Raw genomic sequence first — 18,350 nt, forward strand, 5'->3', positions numbered from 1 at the left:
GGCTCTTTGGCTATTCATTGTTTCCTCTTATACTTTACAAACAGCTCAGGACAGAACTGCAGAGCTATTTATTTGTTTACATCAAAGGTAAAATAATTAAAATACACCTACCTGTACATTTCACTGTGCACGTTCTAATCACTAAAATAGCATCTGCAACACCAAATACTCTACGATTAAAACTGGTTAACTACCAATAGAGGCTAAACTTTAAAAACCATTTTTACTGTGGAATAGAAAGCCCTCAAGGAAAATACTTCCCCAGGCAAAGCCTGTGGATCCTATAGTCCAGTCTATAGATAGTCTATCCAGAAAATCTATTACAGCTTGACATCATTTGTGAGATCTGCTGCTCATTTGTAAAGAAAAAGGCAGTATAGTCATTTTACTGTCAGTGCTGTGAAAGCACAACCCTAACCCTTCCACCAGCCACTTAACAAAAAGTTCTCCTCTGAAACTAATTTAAAGTCCCACAAAGACAAAGTTTTGTTGCACTCACAGGAATATTTTTATTTTTGTTAAATGTTTGTCATCTTTGCTTCTTTCTAATTACTGTGGTCACATGACAAAAGCTGTAGCTCCAGTCAGCCCATAACTGGTTCTCATTACAGTTCAGGATTCTGCTCAACTACTTCCAAAACTAGTGTTTTTGGGACCTGGTCTTGGCTTAATGCTGCACAGTGGCCCTGCTGTCCAGAGACAACTAGACTGAAGTTTTTAATTTACACTTGTTGAAAACAGAAATGAAGCTCTAATTATATTCTTCATATAAGTCATGTACATATCAAACTGTTTAATAGCTTGCACCTGTCCTCAGGTCTGGAAAGTTAAAGTCTGTAGAGTTGCATTTTTAGATAACTCATTTTCACAGACTGGCAAAATCACATAACATGTCAGAAAACTGAAAATATAAACCCAGTAGCTTTTACAAACAAAGTCAAGAAAGTGCAGACTGTTAAATGGTTAAATGGTGAAAAGACGCTGTTCTTGCAGCTCAACAAACACCTGAAGTTTTAGCTCCTGTCGCTTTTGCCTAACCAGGTGTTTCTGAAACACTGACCCATGGTCCTGGGCTTTAGGCCACAGGGCCACAGTGCAGGCCTCATGCCGCCTGCGGGCCCATGAGCACATGAAACCTCATCCCCTGCAGTGGTCACCAAAAACAAGAGCGGATGTTTTGCTTCCATTGAAAGTGACTCGAAGCAGCAACTGGGATAATGAGCGATGGATTAAAGACAAACGTACCGAAGGGCAGGTGTAGACAGGTGTGTACGAACCAAACCCTCAGGTGAACGCCAAACCACAAGATGGCGAACCTTTTCTTCTTCGCTAAGGGGAAACTATGTAGAGTCTGTGAACAGCGCCAGGCACCAGCATGAAGGACACAGTGGACATTACAATCCGCTGGGTGGCGGACACACACGGGAAAGTGTCATCGTGCTGAGATAATCGAATCATAAATAATCCAGGTGGGCCCGTACCTGTATCTTCTAACTCTTAGTTCCGGGTACTGGCATTTTATTGGCTCCAAATTACTGGAATATTGTAAATAATGTGTTTATTTTCCATGAATACAGGTTATTCACACTGTGCTGGACTCGGATTTGAACCCAGGACGACAGGACTGTGAGATGATCTGCAACAAAGTCAGTTAGTTCATCAGGAAACAGTACAGAAGTTTATTTTTAATACACGTATCGTATTTAAGTTCTGTCACATCTGAGGTGTTTCTCATCTGCGGCTTGTTTCACACCAGGAGCTGGAAAAAGACATGTGGCTTCACTGGGTCCTTTCTCTCAGACCTGTCCCCCTTTGGGGTTTCGACACCCTAAACTGAGCCCCAGCGAGGTCTTTGCTGATATCACCTCCCCGCACACCAGATATCTCATTTAAACTCTTTGGGATGAAAACCTGATGTGCTACAGCGACATCTAGCGGCCACATGGGGTCAATTCATCCATCATGGATGATGAACATGAATGACAGTGAACTAGAGGTGAAGTTAGAAGAATCCCAGCAAACAGGTGACCATCCCAGAAGATCCAGTAAAGGTTCCCCTTTGGTTAAAAAACCTCAGTGTTGTTATAATAAGATGCAAAGACAGTGATAAAAGGCTTTTCTCTTAGTTACAGTTAATGTTTATAGCAGTCAGGGAACATTATCAGTTGGTAAAGTGGAACCTTCAGAACACATTAGAAACAGGACAAGTATTTTGTGCTATCAGATAAACACAAAGGACACTGTAGAAACCGCTACATTCTTTATTTGTCAAGTGCCAGAGCCAAAAGTGATGCAATCCATTGCACACCTTAGTTTTTGGTCATCACCTGGAGAGAAGAAATCATGAAGACAATATCTTTAAATGCTCCTTTAGAGGGTGCTGAGAACATTTCTGTTCACTCTTCTGATTAAATTAAAAGATCCTGAGATACTGTGGTATTTATTGTATATTATTGATTAAATCAAGTTTGCCAGCTATAAAAATGTTTTCCACTTACATTGTTGATCCAGGGGATGTAAGCACTGACTCTGGTGAAGACAGAAGGCTTCTTGGGGTAGTTGCAGCCCATGCTGGACCCAAAGCTCACCACGCCATGGACGTCCCAGGACCCATCAGGGTTCTGACAGTTCAAGGGACCACCAGAGTCTCCCTAAAGGGGAACAGAGACAAATGTGCTTTTTGGATGAAACTCAGCAGAAGATAGCAGAATCATAATGGTTCAATGGAGAGACACGTTGACTCACGTTGCAGCTGGCCAGCTGTCCATCCCCTCCAGCACAAACCATGCTGTCGGTCACCAGGGTGCCCCACCAGTCCGGCTTGGTGCAGGTGGAGTGGCCAACCACAGGAAGGAGGGCCTGCTGCAGGATGTCAGCAATGGGACCTCCGGCTTTACAGTAAGACAAGAAATTCAGATTCACGAGTTTCTTCCAAAATTAGCAGCAAAAGCAGGTAAAAACCAAGCCTGTTAAAAATCCACCACCATTTTAATAACTATAACAGATGTTATAGATCCTGACTATCTTTAGGAACCTGTTCTGACTCATAGTGTTGTGGTGTAATCCTCAATATGATCCAAAGCTAAGGTTGCTAGCCTTGGCTGACAGAACTTACTCCAGAGACGTCCCCAGCCGGTGACATAGCAGGGAGCACCGTTAGGCAGGATGTCACCAGAGTTGGGAAGACAGGCAGCCATGATGGCGTCAGAGTATTTGACAGGAGTCGACAGCTTGATCAAGGCAATGTCATTACTGGAGCAAACAAAGTGCTGCATTTAGAGAGGGCATGCTAATGGCAATGGATGAAATACCTGAAACAAAAACGAGCAACATGATACGTAGCCCACTATTTACTGTTATTCTGACTGAGCTCACCGGATTCTGTAAGAGTCCCAATTCTCATGGACGATGATCTTGGAGGGGCTGATGGCAATGGAACCAGCCTCATTGTTGTCTTTCAGATTGTGTTTGCCCAGGTAGACTCTGTAGCTGCGATTGCTGCTCGAACGCATAAACAGGAAAACAAGGGTCAGAGTTGCTTCAATACAAGGATGTGTTTGCTTTAACACTTTCCTAAAACATGCAAGTTATTTCAATTACAAATCTAACTGTATCTTGGGAGACCTTTCTTGTACACCTGTCCCTCTTTGGGGATTGAAGACCCTTCAGTGTGTGAGGAGATATCTCTCTTGTTGTGCCATATAAACTCTTTGGGATGAAAAGCTGGTGTGCTACAGGGACATCTAGTGGCCACATGGGGTCAGTTCAACATAAATGACAGTGAACTAGAGGTGGTTGTTTATGTTAGAAGAATCCCAGCAAACAGGTGACCTTCCCAGTAAAGGTTCCCCTTTGGTCACAAAACGTTATAGGAACATTTTTACCTTAATACACGTATGAAGAAAATCTCACTGTAGGGGTTGTCTGCAGAAAACACGGCACAAACAGCAGCAGACTTACAATCAAGGGTTGCTGATGTGCATAAGGCTGGAAAGGGTAATGAAGCATTCTCCAAAAGTTTAGATCTTTGCCAGACCACAATCAGACAAACACGTCTAATAAAGTTCTGTCCCTGGAAGTGGCACAACACAGGATCCTCCATGATGCAAGATTCCCTGGGGCTGACATATCATAGTGCATGGTTTCACAGAGCCTGGTGGAGCACCACAGGGAAACAGCTGAACTCTATAAATAATAATAAAAATAATAATAATAACAAACAGTGAGTGTGAACTGTACAGGCAGCACTATTGTACGTATGGTCTACAAAGAGCACTGCATCGTAACATGAAACCATCATCCCAGTAGTGAAGTGTGGTGGTTTGGGGCGGCTTTGCTGACTCTGGGCCTGGGCCTGACTCTTGTCATCTTCAAGGAGGAAATTGAACTTTATCGAAACATCATACAGGATCGTGTCAGGATGGCTGTCGGTGAAGTTAGGTCATTCACGTACTTGGTTACTTGCCACTGTGTTTAATGGAATAAAGTAAGAATGCTAACACTGACCCCAACTCAAAGCCTCCTCTCTGATTTCAGTTTTCTGATTTCAGTTTTCTTTCCCTTATTGGTCACACCTGATGCAGTGAGCAGCAGTGAGGACCCACTGGTTGGAGATCAACGTGCCGCCGCAGGTGTGGTAGAAGCTGCTGCCGCTCTGGTACTGCAGGGACACCTGAGGAGAACGAACAACACCAGGAAGCTTTAGGACTTTAGAAAATAGAGAGGATTTTTAAAAAGATTTAGAGGAATATACCTGCCAGGGCCAGCTGTGCTCACGGACGTCTTCTCCACCAACAACCCTGGTGACGATGGGGGGGTAGGTGGGCAGGCCGCACCCGTAGGCTGAGGTGACAGCACAGAATATGGCGATTTATGATGTTTCCAATTAGTTAAAAAGATCAATTGCATCAATACACTAAATGCTCCATATTGATTGTTAGATAACGTCTTATAAAAAGCTTACCACCAGCAACAAACAAAGCCAAGAGAAGGAACATCATTGTGACTGTCTTCAGCAGACGTGCACGAGGACCTGCTCCTCCTTATATATAGTGTTTATACAGCTGTTCAAGAGCCCACAACTGTTGCTTCACATTTGCCTCAGCACAGATAGGAGAAGTAGGAGGGGAAAATAAATCAACCTTGGAGATATCCCAAAATAAACCTTATCTCCCCACCTCAACCTGTGTGAACGTCACAGGTGTCTCACACTGCTCTCACTTGGTCTTTGCACTTTAAAACGATGTTCACACTTTATGTTAAATCTATTTCTGGTAGGGGTAGAAAAGAGAATGTTTCTTACTGTGTTTGTATATAACCAACATCAAGTCATCACAGAAATATGTAAAACATGTGACTTTTTCTTCTGGGCTAATAAACCAGTACTGTGGTTGCAGTGCAGTGGTTTTACCCAGTTGCTATGTACTTATGATAAAACTGTTCCTTTCTTGCACCACTTCCTTCACTGTGTGGCTAAAACAGAACAAATACTGATATGTTTCTTTTTGAGAAATCGCATATTACTTTATTTTGATTGGAATATTTTTATATTGCAATATTTGTGTATCTATTAAAAGGAAGTAATGCTAAAGTAATAAGTAATGCTGTGTATGCAGTAGAATCAGAGTAAACACCAGTTCATGTGAATAAAATGAAAGTAGTGAGTGTTACAGTGGCTGTGCAGTGAAATGTAAATCTTGATTAAAACCCTGACGTGTCGAGCAAACAGGTTTTTGGCCTTGGCCTATAATTCCTGATCATTTCTGCTCACTTTGATGTAACTTAGCTCCACCCAGATGTTCACATTTGCCACAGAGCAAACTTCCAAGAATTTGGTGCTGTTGCATAACGTCATGAAACATATATATATACATACGTCAGATGTTTCGCAGCAGACTGTGGAGATACAGCCATGATGAAGTTTCTGGTTCTCGCTCTCTTTGTTGCTGGTGGTAAGGATTCTTTCCACACATCTATCTTAAGCTCTCTTCACTTATTTCAGCTGTGTCTACAAACTGAATTGAACAATTGTGCGCGTTCATTCACAAGTTTAAAATAATCCGTCTCAATCTGCTCCCTCAGCCTACGGGTGCGGCCTGCCCACCTTTCCCCCCGTGGTGACCCGGGTGGTTGGAGGAGAGGACGTCAGGCCTCACAGTTGGCCCTGGCAGGTAAAACATGCTGAGGGGGTTTGTTTCACTTAAGATAGCAAGTTTTAGAAAAAGCTATATTTAAGACTGCAGACACAGTCAAGTCATTTCTAGGTTTAAAGCTCCAATGTAATAAGTAGATGTGGAATCACAGAAATAGGAAAATCAAACTGTGTTTCAGAACAAAACAATAACAGAAAACAAGGAAAATAAATGAAATTGGATAAAATAAAATGCAATTAGACCGAAATACAGAACTGCACTGTAATACAAACATATTGGCATTACAGTGCAGCAAGTTGCCACAAATTCAATAAAGGAAATAAAACTGCAGTAAAGATAATAATCAAAGGCACAGAGAAGCAGGGCCATTTTTAAATCAGTAAGATGAACATTTACTATTGGCAAGAGACACTTAGGTGGGAGACATATGCTCGTAGCACTCTGATCTGTACACAGCTTTAAAAAAACACAATCCATAACAAGGATGCCAAGAAACTGTGAACTGTGATGCCACGATATATGAGAAGCACCAAACACACGCACAGCTGCATGTGGGCCTGTAAACAGCGAGTCTTTGAGGGCACACTCAGCAAAGCTTTGGGATAAATGACTGTATTTCCTACTGTATGTTTCAGATTTCTCTGCAGTACAACAGACAAGGTGAGTGGAGACACACCTGTGGAGGGACTCTGATCTCTGACCAGTGGGTCCTCACCGCTGCTCACTGCATCAGGTACGAAACACTGGTTTTTAAGTTAACTGCAGAAATGACTTCACAAATTCAGTCTCTGAAAAGAATATTTGATTATCGATTTGGATTTTTCTGTGTGTCGACCTGCAGCAATGATAAGGAATATAGAGTGGCCTTAGGAAAGCACAACCTGGTAGAGACAGAGGAAACCGCTGTGTTCCTGGGCGCCGCTAAGATCATTGTGCATGAGAAATGGAACCCCTTGTTCATCCGGTAAGAGAAGAACGTCATATAATTTCCTGAGACACTACGGGCGGTGACAGTTTCAAGTCTAAACACAAATGTGTGCTTTGTGTGCAGTAATGACATTGCCCTGATCCAGCTGGAGTCCCCTGTCACTTCCTCTGACACCATCATGGCTGCTTGCCTCCCTGACGCCGGCTCCATCCTCCCCAACAATGATCCCTGTTACGTCACTGGATGGGGTCGCCTCTACAGTGAGTGTCTGATCTATAGTCAGTCACTATGATGTAACTATAGCACTTACAGCTGCTGTTTTACTTCCATCTTAATGAAATATTATTTACAAATGTTATGTCACGGTTTCTTCCTACTTGTTGAGGGTACAGTATTTCCCTTTAGACTTCTATTTATACTTTGCAGCTTTATAAAAGTAATTATCTTAAATCTATTTTTGTTTCTTTTGTATTTGAAAGTCTTTCTTAGTAATTTTCTCACCAGCCTTTTATTTTAGCTCAACCTGAGCTTGTATATATATATATATATACTGTATATCTCTGCTCGACACAGCTGGAGGCCCCATCGCTGACATCCTCCAGCAGGCTCTCCTGCCTGTGGTGGACCACGCTACCTGCACCAAGTCTGACTGGTGGGGTTTTCAGGTGAAGGAAACCATGGTCTGTGCAGGAGGAGACGGAGTCATGTCTGGTTGCAACGTGAGTCTGAAATAATGAAATGACACAATCGCATTATTGTATAAAACAGCCTAAGCACTGATGCTACATAACATCAGTGAACTCATCAGAACAAGCTACTCTTGTTTTTCCCCAAACAGGTGTCAGAAAAAGTGGGAACACTACCTGCTTGTCTTTTCTTTTCCTTTCATGAAAAACTAAATAAGTTTTGAACCACTGATCTAACAAAGCAGCAGCATGTCAACTTAGATTTTAGGCCTTTTTAGAACCTCTCCCTTACAAATGATTAATCCTTTAATAATTATTAAACAGAAATTTAGAGTTGAAATGATTTTTTTACATTGAAGTCCTTTGACATAATAATATTTTGTTATAATTTCATCATTTTGTGATAAGACTGGCAGTTAAAGTCCTAACATGTCGTGAGGGATAACAGGTTACCGTTACACTGGATCATATATTTTCTCTCCTGACTCAGGGAGACTCTGGTGGCCCTCTGAACTGCCAGAACAGTGATGGTGCCTGGGAGGTTCATGGCATCGTCAGCTTTGGCTCCGGCATCAAGTGCAACATGGCCAAGAAGCCGACCGTCTTCACCAGAGTCAGCGCCTACATCGACTGGATCAACTCCGTAAGCTCTCACTGGGTGACTTTAGATACTGAACGCAGGAAAACTGTAACTGCCCTTATCTGTGTGTTATTTAACTCAAATATCAAGATAAAATCTATCGCTGAAAAGAGTTTGCTGCACTAAATCTAACATCTCCATCATCTCTTCAACAGAAAATGGTGGCCTATTGAGAGGACAGCCCTTTGGGATCAGACATACTGTCTGCACATATGAAATAAATAAAATGTGCAACTACACCACGGAAATAAAATGTTTTTGTGTTGTGTTTTGTACCATCTACATTACCAGTCATCACATCCTGCTGAACGCACAAATCAACTAAGCCTTAAATGAATGTTGTGCCTAAGGAGTCCAGCTGCACAGCCTGGATAAATAACACTTACTGTATGTAGTAGGAGACAGTGGGAGTGTTCCCCAGTGGGAGCAGCGATGGGAAAGTCATATCATGAAACATCTGATTAAACTGTGTGGCCTCCAACACTTGTTTGACTTGTACGTTTCAGTCAAACTGGAGGCTCCAAACTCTCCACTGAAGTTTCCAGAAGACTTTATGAAATCAACTCTGCATTCAATACTAGATTTAGGCTTTACACTACGTACTCTGCAGTTACATCTTGTACTTAAAACCCATTTGCTGTAGTATGATATAGATGAAAATGCTAATAATCGTATTTGGTTGGATAAAAATATTGATTGTTTAAGCTTCACTGAACTTGGATATTTATTTTTGACTAATTTATCACAAACATGCCATAGTAAAATAGGACCTACTAGGTTTTTTAAGTGTAACCTGGTGTGAAAGTCATAACAGACGTGAATAATCCTGCCCTGAGCCTCTGGATGTCCACCGTGTTTAAAAAGTGAGAAATATCCATCAAACTGCACAATAAGCGACTGTGCCTGAGGTGGGCAACAACATTAAAACTTCAGATTCACTTGGATAAATACAGACGCAGTGAGGTGAGTTTTTGCTTTCACAAACAGGATGGATCTTCTTCTCAGAAACAGGGAAATTACACAAACACATCCATCAGGTTTTAAGGGATAAAGTTTGACCGACTGTCCTGTGAGCTTCCTCTTTTATTCAGATTTGATGGCCTACGCGCCATCGCACCACTAGGTTGTGCTCAGACCCTGCAAATGAGAGAAGAATGTGTTGGTGCTAAAGGTACATGTTGCTAGTCACAATAGTAAATGATGGCCAGAGGTGGAAAAAGTATCCAGGTACCAGTAATAACAACACTATTGATGCACCATGTGCATTTTACTGTTGCAGCTGGAGCTGGAGCTACTTTAACTCCTTTATATACAGTTGTAGTATAGATTAGTCCAGCTGGGGTCCAATGTGGTGCAATGATTAATTACTTCTGTTTAATGAGGATGAAGAGAAATTTAAAAAACAAGTTTTTCTTTTTGTCAATTTGGATAATTTTAACATTTTATTTTGAAGGTGATTTAAATGCATGCAGCCCTCTGAGAGGTTTAGAGGGTGAATACATCTGAAACATGTAGTATATTATTTTGTAAGCTTATCGTGTTTTTTCCTTATCTATTAAACATGATCTAAGGCTAACAGCAAAAAGCCTCATTTACCTGAGGATGAGAAGGAACCAGGAAACATTAATGTATAGCAAGAGGACGGTGTTTCACCAGGAAACTCTGAGTCCCGGCATTTATGTGGATGTACCATCTACAGTTCAGGACTGGTCTGAGGAACATGACAAAAAATTTAAGGTTTTGCTTTGGCCTCTAAATTCCCCAGACCTCAATCTGATTAACTGTGAAACGTGCTGGAAAAAGAAGTCTGATCCATGAAGGATACAAGATTTTAATGGGATCTAAAAAAAAGTAACTAATTAACTATAACTCTATAACTAATTATGCTAGCCATGTTCCCTGGACACACGGCAGAAGTGATCCAGAAGTGAAGTGATCCCCCCGCCAAAGCAAGATACTGTTTCTTACCCACAGGCAGTGGTCCCCTGGTGAATATCAGGAGCAAAGTCTCCTTCTCAGAGCTCGACTGATGGAGAATCCTGGCAAAAGAAAAGCTGATCTGAGGAGAAGGACAAGGCTTCACTGCAGACTGCAACGTGAGGTCGCACAAGGTCATCTCAAGATGAATCAACATTTTCAGTCTTTCACAGTGACAGACTCCAGGAAGGTTCAAGGGAAAGAGATTTACTGTGAAATGCTGTAAAGAAAATTCCTCATAACTTATTAATCACCTATAATCATAACTCTGTGTGTGTGTGTGTGTGTGTGTGTGTGTGTGTGTGTGTGTGTGTGTGTGTGTGTGTGTGTGTGTGTGTGTGTGTGTGTGTGTGTGTTTACAGGGAATCTCTGGTGCCCACTTGAATTTCCAGATCCCTGATGGCTCGTTGGGTGTCCAAGGCATGATGAGCTTCTGCTCTGGGCAGATGGTCTTAAACTTAACCAGGTTTAAATCAACACAATGAGCCACATTTTCATTTTGAGATTAACTTCAGTATTAACGATGCAACCCAAAGGAAACCAAAAGTCTAGGCTTTCACTAATATGCAGTGTTTTATAATTGTATTTCCCCTTGATCAGTATGCAGGTTATGATAAACCACTAAAGAAATGAAGTAATTTTCCTACCAGGCCTGGACGTGCATGTTCTCTGCCCTGTCAACACCAAATTATAGAGTAATCAGCAAAATATACTTTTTAAACACTGAGGTAAATAACAAATACTTTTATTTCTCATAAAATATTCATGAGATGGTTTTGTTTTCACTCTTTAGAAAACAGACAAATTAGAATGATAGAAAAGTACAGTATGTTTTCACAGTACATATAAAAAGGAATGATAATCTAAATAATAAAAAATAAGACAAAGTCATTTAATGGTCAGACAACAAACAGGAAGTGACTATAAAATCAGAACACACAACATTTTAACTACAAAGTAATTCAAAAAAGTAATTTAATTATTTGATCATTTGCCAATTAGGTACAATGACTATCACCAATTAGCCCAACCCCAAACTAACTACACATCTGTGTACTGTGGGAGAAAACACACACACACACACGCACGCAAACGCGCGCGCGCGCACACGCACACACACACACACACACACACACACACACACACACACACACACACACACACACACACACACACACAGGGAGACAATGCAAACTTCACATAGAAAGCCCATAGGGTTGAACGGGATTCGAACCCAGAACCTTCTTTCTGGGAGGCTGCAGTGCTAATTGCCACAACTCTCAAGTAATAAACAGAACAAAAAAATATTGAGTGGCAACTTTCAACATCTAAAACAAGTCAGAGAAATGTGGTCAGACTGTAGTTACTGTAAATACCAATGTCAAACCTGCAGGGACTCAGTGACCTTGTTGCTTTTAGCCCGACACTGATAGAATATCTCAGCATTAAATACAGTGAGTTTCTTTTCAGCATAATGTGAGATGAGTCTAACTTGAAGAAGAAATAAAAGGATTGCTCAAATGTTCTACTCTGGTTTCTGAATGAAGCCTTGACCTGTTTCTGTTCTAAGTCAAGCTGTGGTTGAAGACATGGTGATGAGCAAGCGAGTGAGTAATAGTCGTGGTTATTATCGTGCAGCTGCACAGTCAAAGGGTCCTTCTGTCGGTCATCTCGAACAAGAACAAAAACAAGCCCAGAGAGAAGTGGAGACCACACTATTGCCTTCACAGAGCGACGGGGTTCACCATGGCTACAGGGCGAAGGCTTTCAGCTATTCACGGGCTCTCACATACTTCCTTCTCTCCACGCCGTTTGCAGAAGTGACGCAACTGAAAGGGCATCGCTTGAGCTCAGGTTCAGGCTCACATTATGTTTTGAAATGCTCTAGGAACAGCAGTAGTATTGTTCTGAACATAAAGGCACTGAACTGCAGGACGAGCAAGTTCTGCTGTGGTTGCGGTCGTGAAATGAGAACTTGGACTTCATGGAAAATGATTTCTTTTCTAGAGAGTAGTTTCTCTTAAACTCTAACCGAGGGGTCATTAACCACATCACGGACTCTCTCCTTCACTGACACACAAACATTTTACGCTTTTGAATGGGCTTTTGGTCACACCCTAACGGCCACCTCTGGACTCCTGAACTGCATTTAACTCACTGGGTTTTCTTAGTGCATATACTGTGCAGTTCAACATGCATATGGAGTACGTGCTACCTGGCAAGCACAAAGCTGAAGTAAACAAGCTGCCAGTCATTAAGGTTTAGCAATCAGCAAGTTTACGAACCTGTTATTTGGTCAGATAAGATGTAGTGTATAGTGTTTAATGTGCCTTAGTGAAGAGGAACATACAACCAGGGTTCCCTTCTAGAAAATCAGTATAAAATTCAACAACATCGAACAGACTTAATGCGATAACCAAGGGAAAACAAGTGAGACTTTGTTAGCATAGAACAACGTCATTTGCTGTCACGTTCTGCTAGACTGCCTGTTGCCAGGTCATGGGAGCTGCAGTTAAAAAATCTTATCTGACATGGTGTTCTCCAGTTGATATGCAGAAAAGCCCCATTACCAAGCGTGAGCTTTTTAAACAGACAGATAATGGAAACCTTGGCCCAAAGCAGGCCAAATGAAAGTTAACATGAAACTCTATCTGTGTGAAAGACAGTTAAATCTCCCACATACCAAATGAACAGTTTCAACTCCAAATACTACTGAAAACGCGAGAATGTTTCTTTGCAGTGCACCACGTCAGGCCATGGCCGCTGAGTGCATATAATGTGCAGTTAAAAACTATCCTACATTTGGCAAAGTGCTGGCAGTCGTTATCCAAAACCTCCCAAGGTGAGACGCTGCCTAAGCTGCAGATACTTCAACAAATGAGAGCCTGTGGATATCTATTCAAATATGCACACAACTCTGCACCACCAACATAAAGAAAACCTGCTTTTTACCTGATGTGCCAAAATGCAACCATGTCCAGTGAGATCCAAATTAAGAAAAGGACAATAAACGAAGATTACGTTCATGCTTGGGAGTGTAATGGATGAACAGATACTGTGGTTTATTACAAAGTGCCTCTTTGAACATTCGTCAAGAAGGTCCATCTTCAAGTCTCGGCTTATTAAGGCAGATCCAGATCCACAAAAGGTGATCATAGCAGACTTCAGGAATTTCAGTCGATTGTTTTAAACATGATCAGCTTGAGCTTAAATTGGAGGCGTTTTATCCTCATACTGTGGCGGTGGGGTTAGTGGCTCTATACTTATTCCAGTTGCTGGCTGAGAGTTATCAACAATTTTCATGTGCAGTTTCTCCGATTTAATCCTACGGATCTTGATAGGGAGGAGCTTGCGGTTATTTTTCCCAGGTCTATGGTTTGATGTGTTAGCAGGAGCAGGCTGTGAGCCGGTATCTGTGACCTCTGACCCTTCAGAGTTTACACCATCGACTTCAACCAGGTCATCATACGAAGGTAGCTGGGAGGAGCTTAGACGATGGCTGCTCGGACAGACAGGGTACTGGCCACTGCCTACTGCCTCTTCATAGGTGGGTACAGCATACCGCTGGGCTTGGTCCTCAGCCCTGCACACATTAAAAGAAATATACAGATAAACATGGGAATCCATATATTGTCTTCACATGTCTTTAAAAAGGTTAAATGTGGACATTTAGATGGATCTATTAGCAGAAATGGAATACAGTTTTGATAAATATGTTGTCATTAGTGTGTAATCACCTGAAAATATCTGTCTTTGCATTTTCTCAACCAGAGAATGAGCCTTTTAAATCTACATAGGGAGCGGGTCTCCTTTCACGGAGGCAGCCATGTTGCACTGCCATGTTCATGCTTGTTCTTGTTGGCTTTGAATTAAAGCCTTTAATGCTGCAATGAACACATGTCTCTAGCTTGGGTCACTATCAATCAACTTGATCCTTGTAAGCCTGGATAAGCCACGCCCTCACGAGGAACACGAGAGAATAGCGGTCATGGTGCGGTTTAACATTTCTGTTCTAACCCAGAAAGTGACTCAACAACCTCTAAACTCTCATATCACGTATTCCAGCAAACTACCTGGAAAAACGCACAGCAAGTATATATGGTCAGAGGGTGCGAAGCTTTTTTTGTCTTGTCATCATAAGAAATAATACCATTGCATTCAACTAGCCTGAATGAAACCAAACCCACATTGTAGAACCTGAAGATTTCGAGGCATATTCAAACTTTTGGAGGGTAAAAAACTCACAGGTTTCATGTTTCTGATTTCAGACATTCAAAGAAAGACATGACCTTTATCATCAATCTGTGTTTTCACCTCTTTTAACCAGTCGCCAGTGATGCAGTTCAGACACAAGCAATGCCAGGTCAGGGATGTTCTTAGTGTCAGTCATTATCTAGCTAATGACTGATTTTATAAAAATAATGTGAAGTTATTTTGTCTGATAGTGACCTTTATGATAGAAACAGGGGTGTGATCTTTCGAGAACGTTGCCGAGCAAATAAATAAATCAGACACACAGACACTATTGTTTGTTCACGTGGTCAAATCAATTTTCTGCTCAAAGACATAACATCAGAAAAGAAAAAAGAAAAAACAAAACCAGATATTTTACCTAATGTCCAAATGTTGTTTAGCTAAAAAGCCACGATTTGACTCACGTTTCTCTTGGCTCCGGTTCTCTTGGTGCCTCTCCTCCGTGGTTCTGGGCCTCCTGGAGCCTCTGCTGCTCCCGCTGTTTGTTCCTCATTCCCACACACAAAGACAGCAGCAGCATAGCCACTCCAGAACCCACCAAGACAAAGGCCACAGAAGACACTTTATTCTTCCTGCTACCCGTATCGGTATCTCCGGATGAGCTGCTGCTATTAGCCGAGGGGTCTGCAGGTACCACGCTCCACACAATCATCACAATGCCGAGAGCGACTAGCCCAACCCCCAGAGCGCACAGTGCATATTGGGATCCTGAGTTTCCACTGTTTTCCCTGCTGCTGCTTCTGTTGTTATTGTTGTTGTTAGCGTTGTTACTGTTGCTGGGGTCCAGGGGGCTTGGTGGTCCGTCCACAGTGGAACGCATCTTGTCGACTTCAGACCATGTGCAGTGAGGTCAAAAACTGCAAAAACAAAGGTGCGTTTCAACTGTTGTTCCAGACGTTTCTGTAAAACAACACAGAAATCAGGTTTTTTTAAAAAGCTGAAATAGAAACAACACTATCTTTGTACCAGGAAACCTCTTACTGATATGATCTCACGTGTTGGGTGTTATGGCTCTTACCAGCCCTCCTGTTCAGAAATAAATATCATCTGCTTCATGAAGTTATTATGGAACATGACACTGGTGCCTGGAGAGATGTTCTTTATGAGAGTCCAAGCCCATTTTTCAGTGAAAGCGACAGAACATAAAAGTCCATGATGTGAAATACCACAGAGACTTCTAGGAATGGGTGTGCTGCATGGTAAAACTTTACAGCACACTTGCCTTTCAAAGTTACTTGTTATCCAATGTCAACATATTACAAGGGTAGATAAGGACGGCTATTGCCACTGTAAAACACAGACCTCAAATAATATTATAAATACTCCGTCTGCAGAATAGAAAGGTTTGCTCTGTTATTGTCCTTCTTAGTTTCTCATCCTCTAAGTGTTGGCTCATTAAGTGTTCTTACATTAGTTCAGCATTAATTTAACTGTTACCATAAAACTATGATGTGAAGTCAAATGAGCATGACCAGTGAAGGACCTTGCACATACACTGTATGCTCAGAACAAGACCAAATCCTTGTTTTTGAACCAACTTTCCAAACTTCTCATAATCTATTTTAAGATCCGAACATTGCTGGTAACTATAAATATCAAAAGTCCACCCACCATCCGTTAGTCCTAACCAGGGTCCTGGGGATCTGCTGGAGCCTATCCCAGCTCTCTTTGGGTGAAAGGCAGGGGTCCACCCTGGACAGGCCACCAGATCAAAAGTCCTCTGAGACCATTCAAAGCTGTCATCATGAAAGACTCTGAGTCTGGATACATCCCCATAACTTCCTGGGAGTGGGTGTGGGAGTGCAGTCTACAGTGGGTACATCTCAGTCCATTTCATGAGTCCCCTCTCCCTGTTCATGCCCGGACTCCGAATAGCTGGACTCACATAAACCGCTATACCACACAGACTGGCCTCTTCAAGCCCACACACACTCACAGGCCTGCGACAGTTCTGCATCCCAAAGCTGCAAAGTTGTTCTATATTATCCTTCTACAGGTTTTACCGCTGTGCAGCCTAAGCCTCTGTTTTACCAAACACCAGGTTTTGCATTAGGCTGCTCATAAAAACCTTCACTACGCGAAGGCCTGTGCGACCTCTCGTAATAAATATGTGTGTGATCTCGTGTGTGAAGTGGAATCTGCCCCTGAAGCCAAGTGTTTACAGACGCGTCTAAAACCACTTCTTTTCTACATACTTGGCTTATAATTTACAGCTCAGGTTAAGCGCTACGCCCAGAGGACTGTTTCTATCCGCGCATCAGCCCGCTACGGTGAACGCGTTTTAATGTGGCTGTGTGCACACACACACACACACACACACACACAGTCCAGTGTCCTGTATGTTTGTTTGAACATAATCGATAACTTCACGTCATGTTTTGCAACAAAACTTTCCAGATTTGAAACATTTTCGAGACTTCCGCTACTGCGTAATTTGTGCCAACAAACAAACAAACCCGGTACCGGCGCGTAAATCTGCGTCCAACTCACCTTTGCATCGTTTCCCTCGGAGCTTCTTCTCCTTCCTCTCAAAGCTGGGAGGAGAGGAGCTTATTGTCAAAAGCTGACACGGGTTGATGTGGCACAGTTTGGTAACAAATCGCGTTTGAGGATCGAGAACTTCATTTCCTCCCTGAAACGGATGGGCCCGGACAGAGGCAGCGCAGGAGGGAGGGGGCTCCGTGCGCGTCCACTTTCATTAACCCGTTCACTCTCGGACGAGGAGCCACTATTAAAACTATACAAAATAGTTTTTGGTATATCATCACAGCGTCACTGTCCTGAAAGTGCCCCTCTCTCCTGCAAATGTAAACGGGTCAAAACTTCAACACGACACGTTTTTAAAATTGGGTTGAACTTTCTTGGAGGCTGCTGCTCGTTTTATTTCCGCTGCAGACTAAAGTGCCGGGAAAACACGTTTGAACAATCAACCTTGATGATCTTAACCAAGTCGAGCTTTATTTTGGGGGGGTTCTAATAGTTTTCTGAGCAGAAACATGTTTGTAGCCCAAAGTTAATTATTTTAACCTGTCCAAACTTTTTAATCCAGTCCAAACAGTTAGTTTCCAATTAAATTTTACGAATTGAATATTGAAATAGTGGAACCTGGTGATATCACAGCAGGTCGAGGCAATGGGGAAATTCCAGTTTACAGATTCCAGTAACAACCATTTACCTTTGTCCCAGTTGAGCTGTGGAAAGAAACAGCTGCTTGAAATTTAACACAATTTACAAAAATGTCCATCCACACCACAATCCCTGTACACAGCAGTTCAAAGCTCTGTGCAGTTCTGGATGTCCATTTCATATGACAAGATAAGAAACTGTGCTGACACATGATGTTGTCGTCTTTGGTCTTTGGATATAAAGGAGACATTTGACTATAAAACCAACTGAATCAGAATCACAGACTGGAAAATGTTGGTGTAGATATCTGCCCGCTAGAGTTTGTTTATTCTAGTGTGTAACTGATTTAAAGGGCTTGATGTGACAAACATTATGATTTTAAAGTATGTGACTCTTCCGGCTGTACAGTCAGACTGATTCATCTCTGACTGAGACTCCAGCATGAAGTGGTTTTGCTGCAGTATCAGTAGAACAGTAACTTTCACTGTCTCTGTTGTTTCTGTCTCTTCCAAGTCAAATCTGAGATTTCCATGAATATGAATAACAGCTGTTATCAACAAATAAGTGTGAGTGTCACTGACTGACAC

General features: G+C 42.1%; 3 protein-coding genes across 4 annotated transcripts; 1 reads left to right on the forward strand and 2 right to left on the reverse strand.

Annotated features, from left to right (window-relative positions):
* Window positions 1–2,243: 2,243 nt before the first annotated feature.
* ela2 (elastase 2) lies at window positions 2,244–5,035 on the reverse strand. Its single transcript, XM_026332510.1, has 8 exons — window positions 4,964–5,035; window positions 4,754–4,842; window positions 4,575–4,672; window positions 3,376–3,498; window positions 3,116–3,252; window positions 2,746–2,891; window positions 2,499–2,651; window positions 2,244–2,327 (listed from the first exon to the last, which is right to left on the reverse strand). The coding sequence occupies exons 1-8, from the start codon at window positions 4,998–5,000 to the stop codon at window positions 2,310–2,312; spliced, it is 801 nt and encodes a 266-aa protein (XP_026188295.1). The 5' UTR covers window positions 5,001–5,035; the 3' UTR covers window positions 2,244–2,309.
* Window positions 5,036–5,823: 788 nt separating this feature from the next.
* LOC113145601 (chymotrypsin-C-like) lies at window positions 5,824–8,654 on the forward strand. Its single transcript, XM_026332509.1, has 7 exons — window positions 5,824–5,951; window positions 6,082–6,170; window positions 6,788–7,116; window positions 7,204–7,340; window positions 7,654–7,799; window positions 8,257–8,409; window positions 8,562–8,654. The coding sequence occupies exons 1-7, from the start codon at window positions 5,912–5,914 to the stop codon at window positions 8,577–8,579; spliced, it is 912 nt and encodes a 303-aa protein (XP_026188294.1). The 5' UTR covers window positions 5,824–5,911; the 3' UTR covers window positions 8,580–8,654.
* A 2,633-nt stretch (window positions 8,655–11,287) lies between these two features.
* tmem51a (transmembrane protein 51a) lies at window positions 11,288–17,302 on the reverse strand. Of its 2 annotated transcripts, none has more exons than XM_026333655.1 (3): window positions 17,128–17,302; window positions 15,042–15,537; window positions 11,288–13,966 (listed from the first exon to the last, which is right to left on the reverse strand). In XM_026333655.1, the coding sequence occupies exons 2-3, from the start codon at window positions 15,455–15,457 to the stop codon at window positions 13,591–13,593; spliced, it is 792 nt and encodes a 263-aa protein (XP_026189440.1). In that variant the 5' UTR covers window positions 15,458–15,537; window positions 17,128–17,302; the 3' UTR covers window positions 11,288–13,590. The 2 variants fall into 2 exon arrangements, with proteins under 2 accessions (XP_026189440.1, XP_026189441.1); XM_026333656.1 differs by lacking the exon at window positions 17,128–17,302 and adding an exon at window positions 16,249–17,007 and having other exon boundaries at window positions 15,042–15,494.
* Between the last annotated feature and the right edge of the window lie 1,048 nt (window positions 17,303–18,350).

Source organism: Mastacembelus armatus, chromosome 7, assembly GCF_900324485.2.
Source record: "Mastacembelus armatus chromosome 7, fMasArm1.2, whole genome shotgun sequence".
In the NCBI taxonomy this organism is placed as follows: Eukaryota; Metazoa; Chordata; class Actinopteri; order Synbranchiformes; family Mastacembelidae; genus Mastacembelus; species Mastacembelus armatus.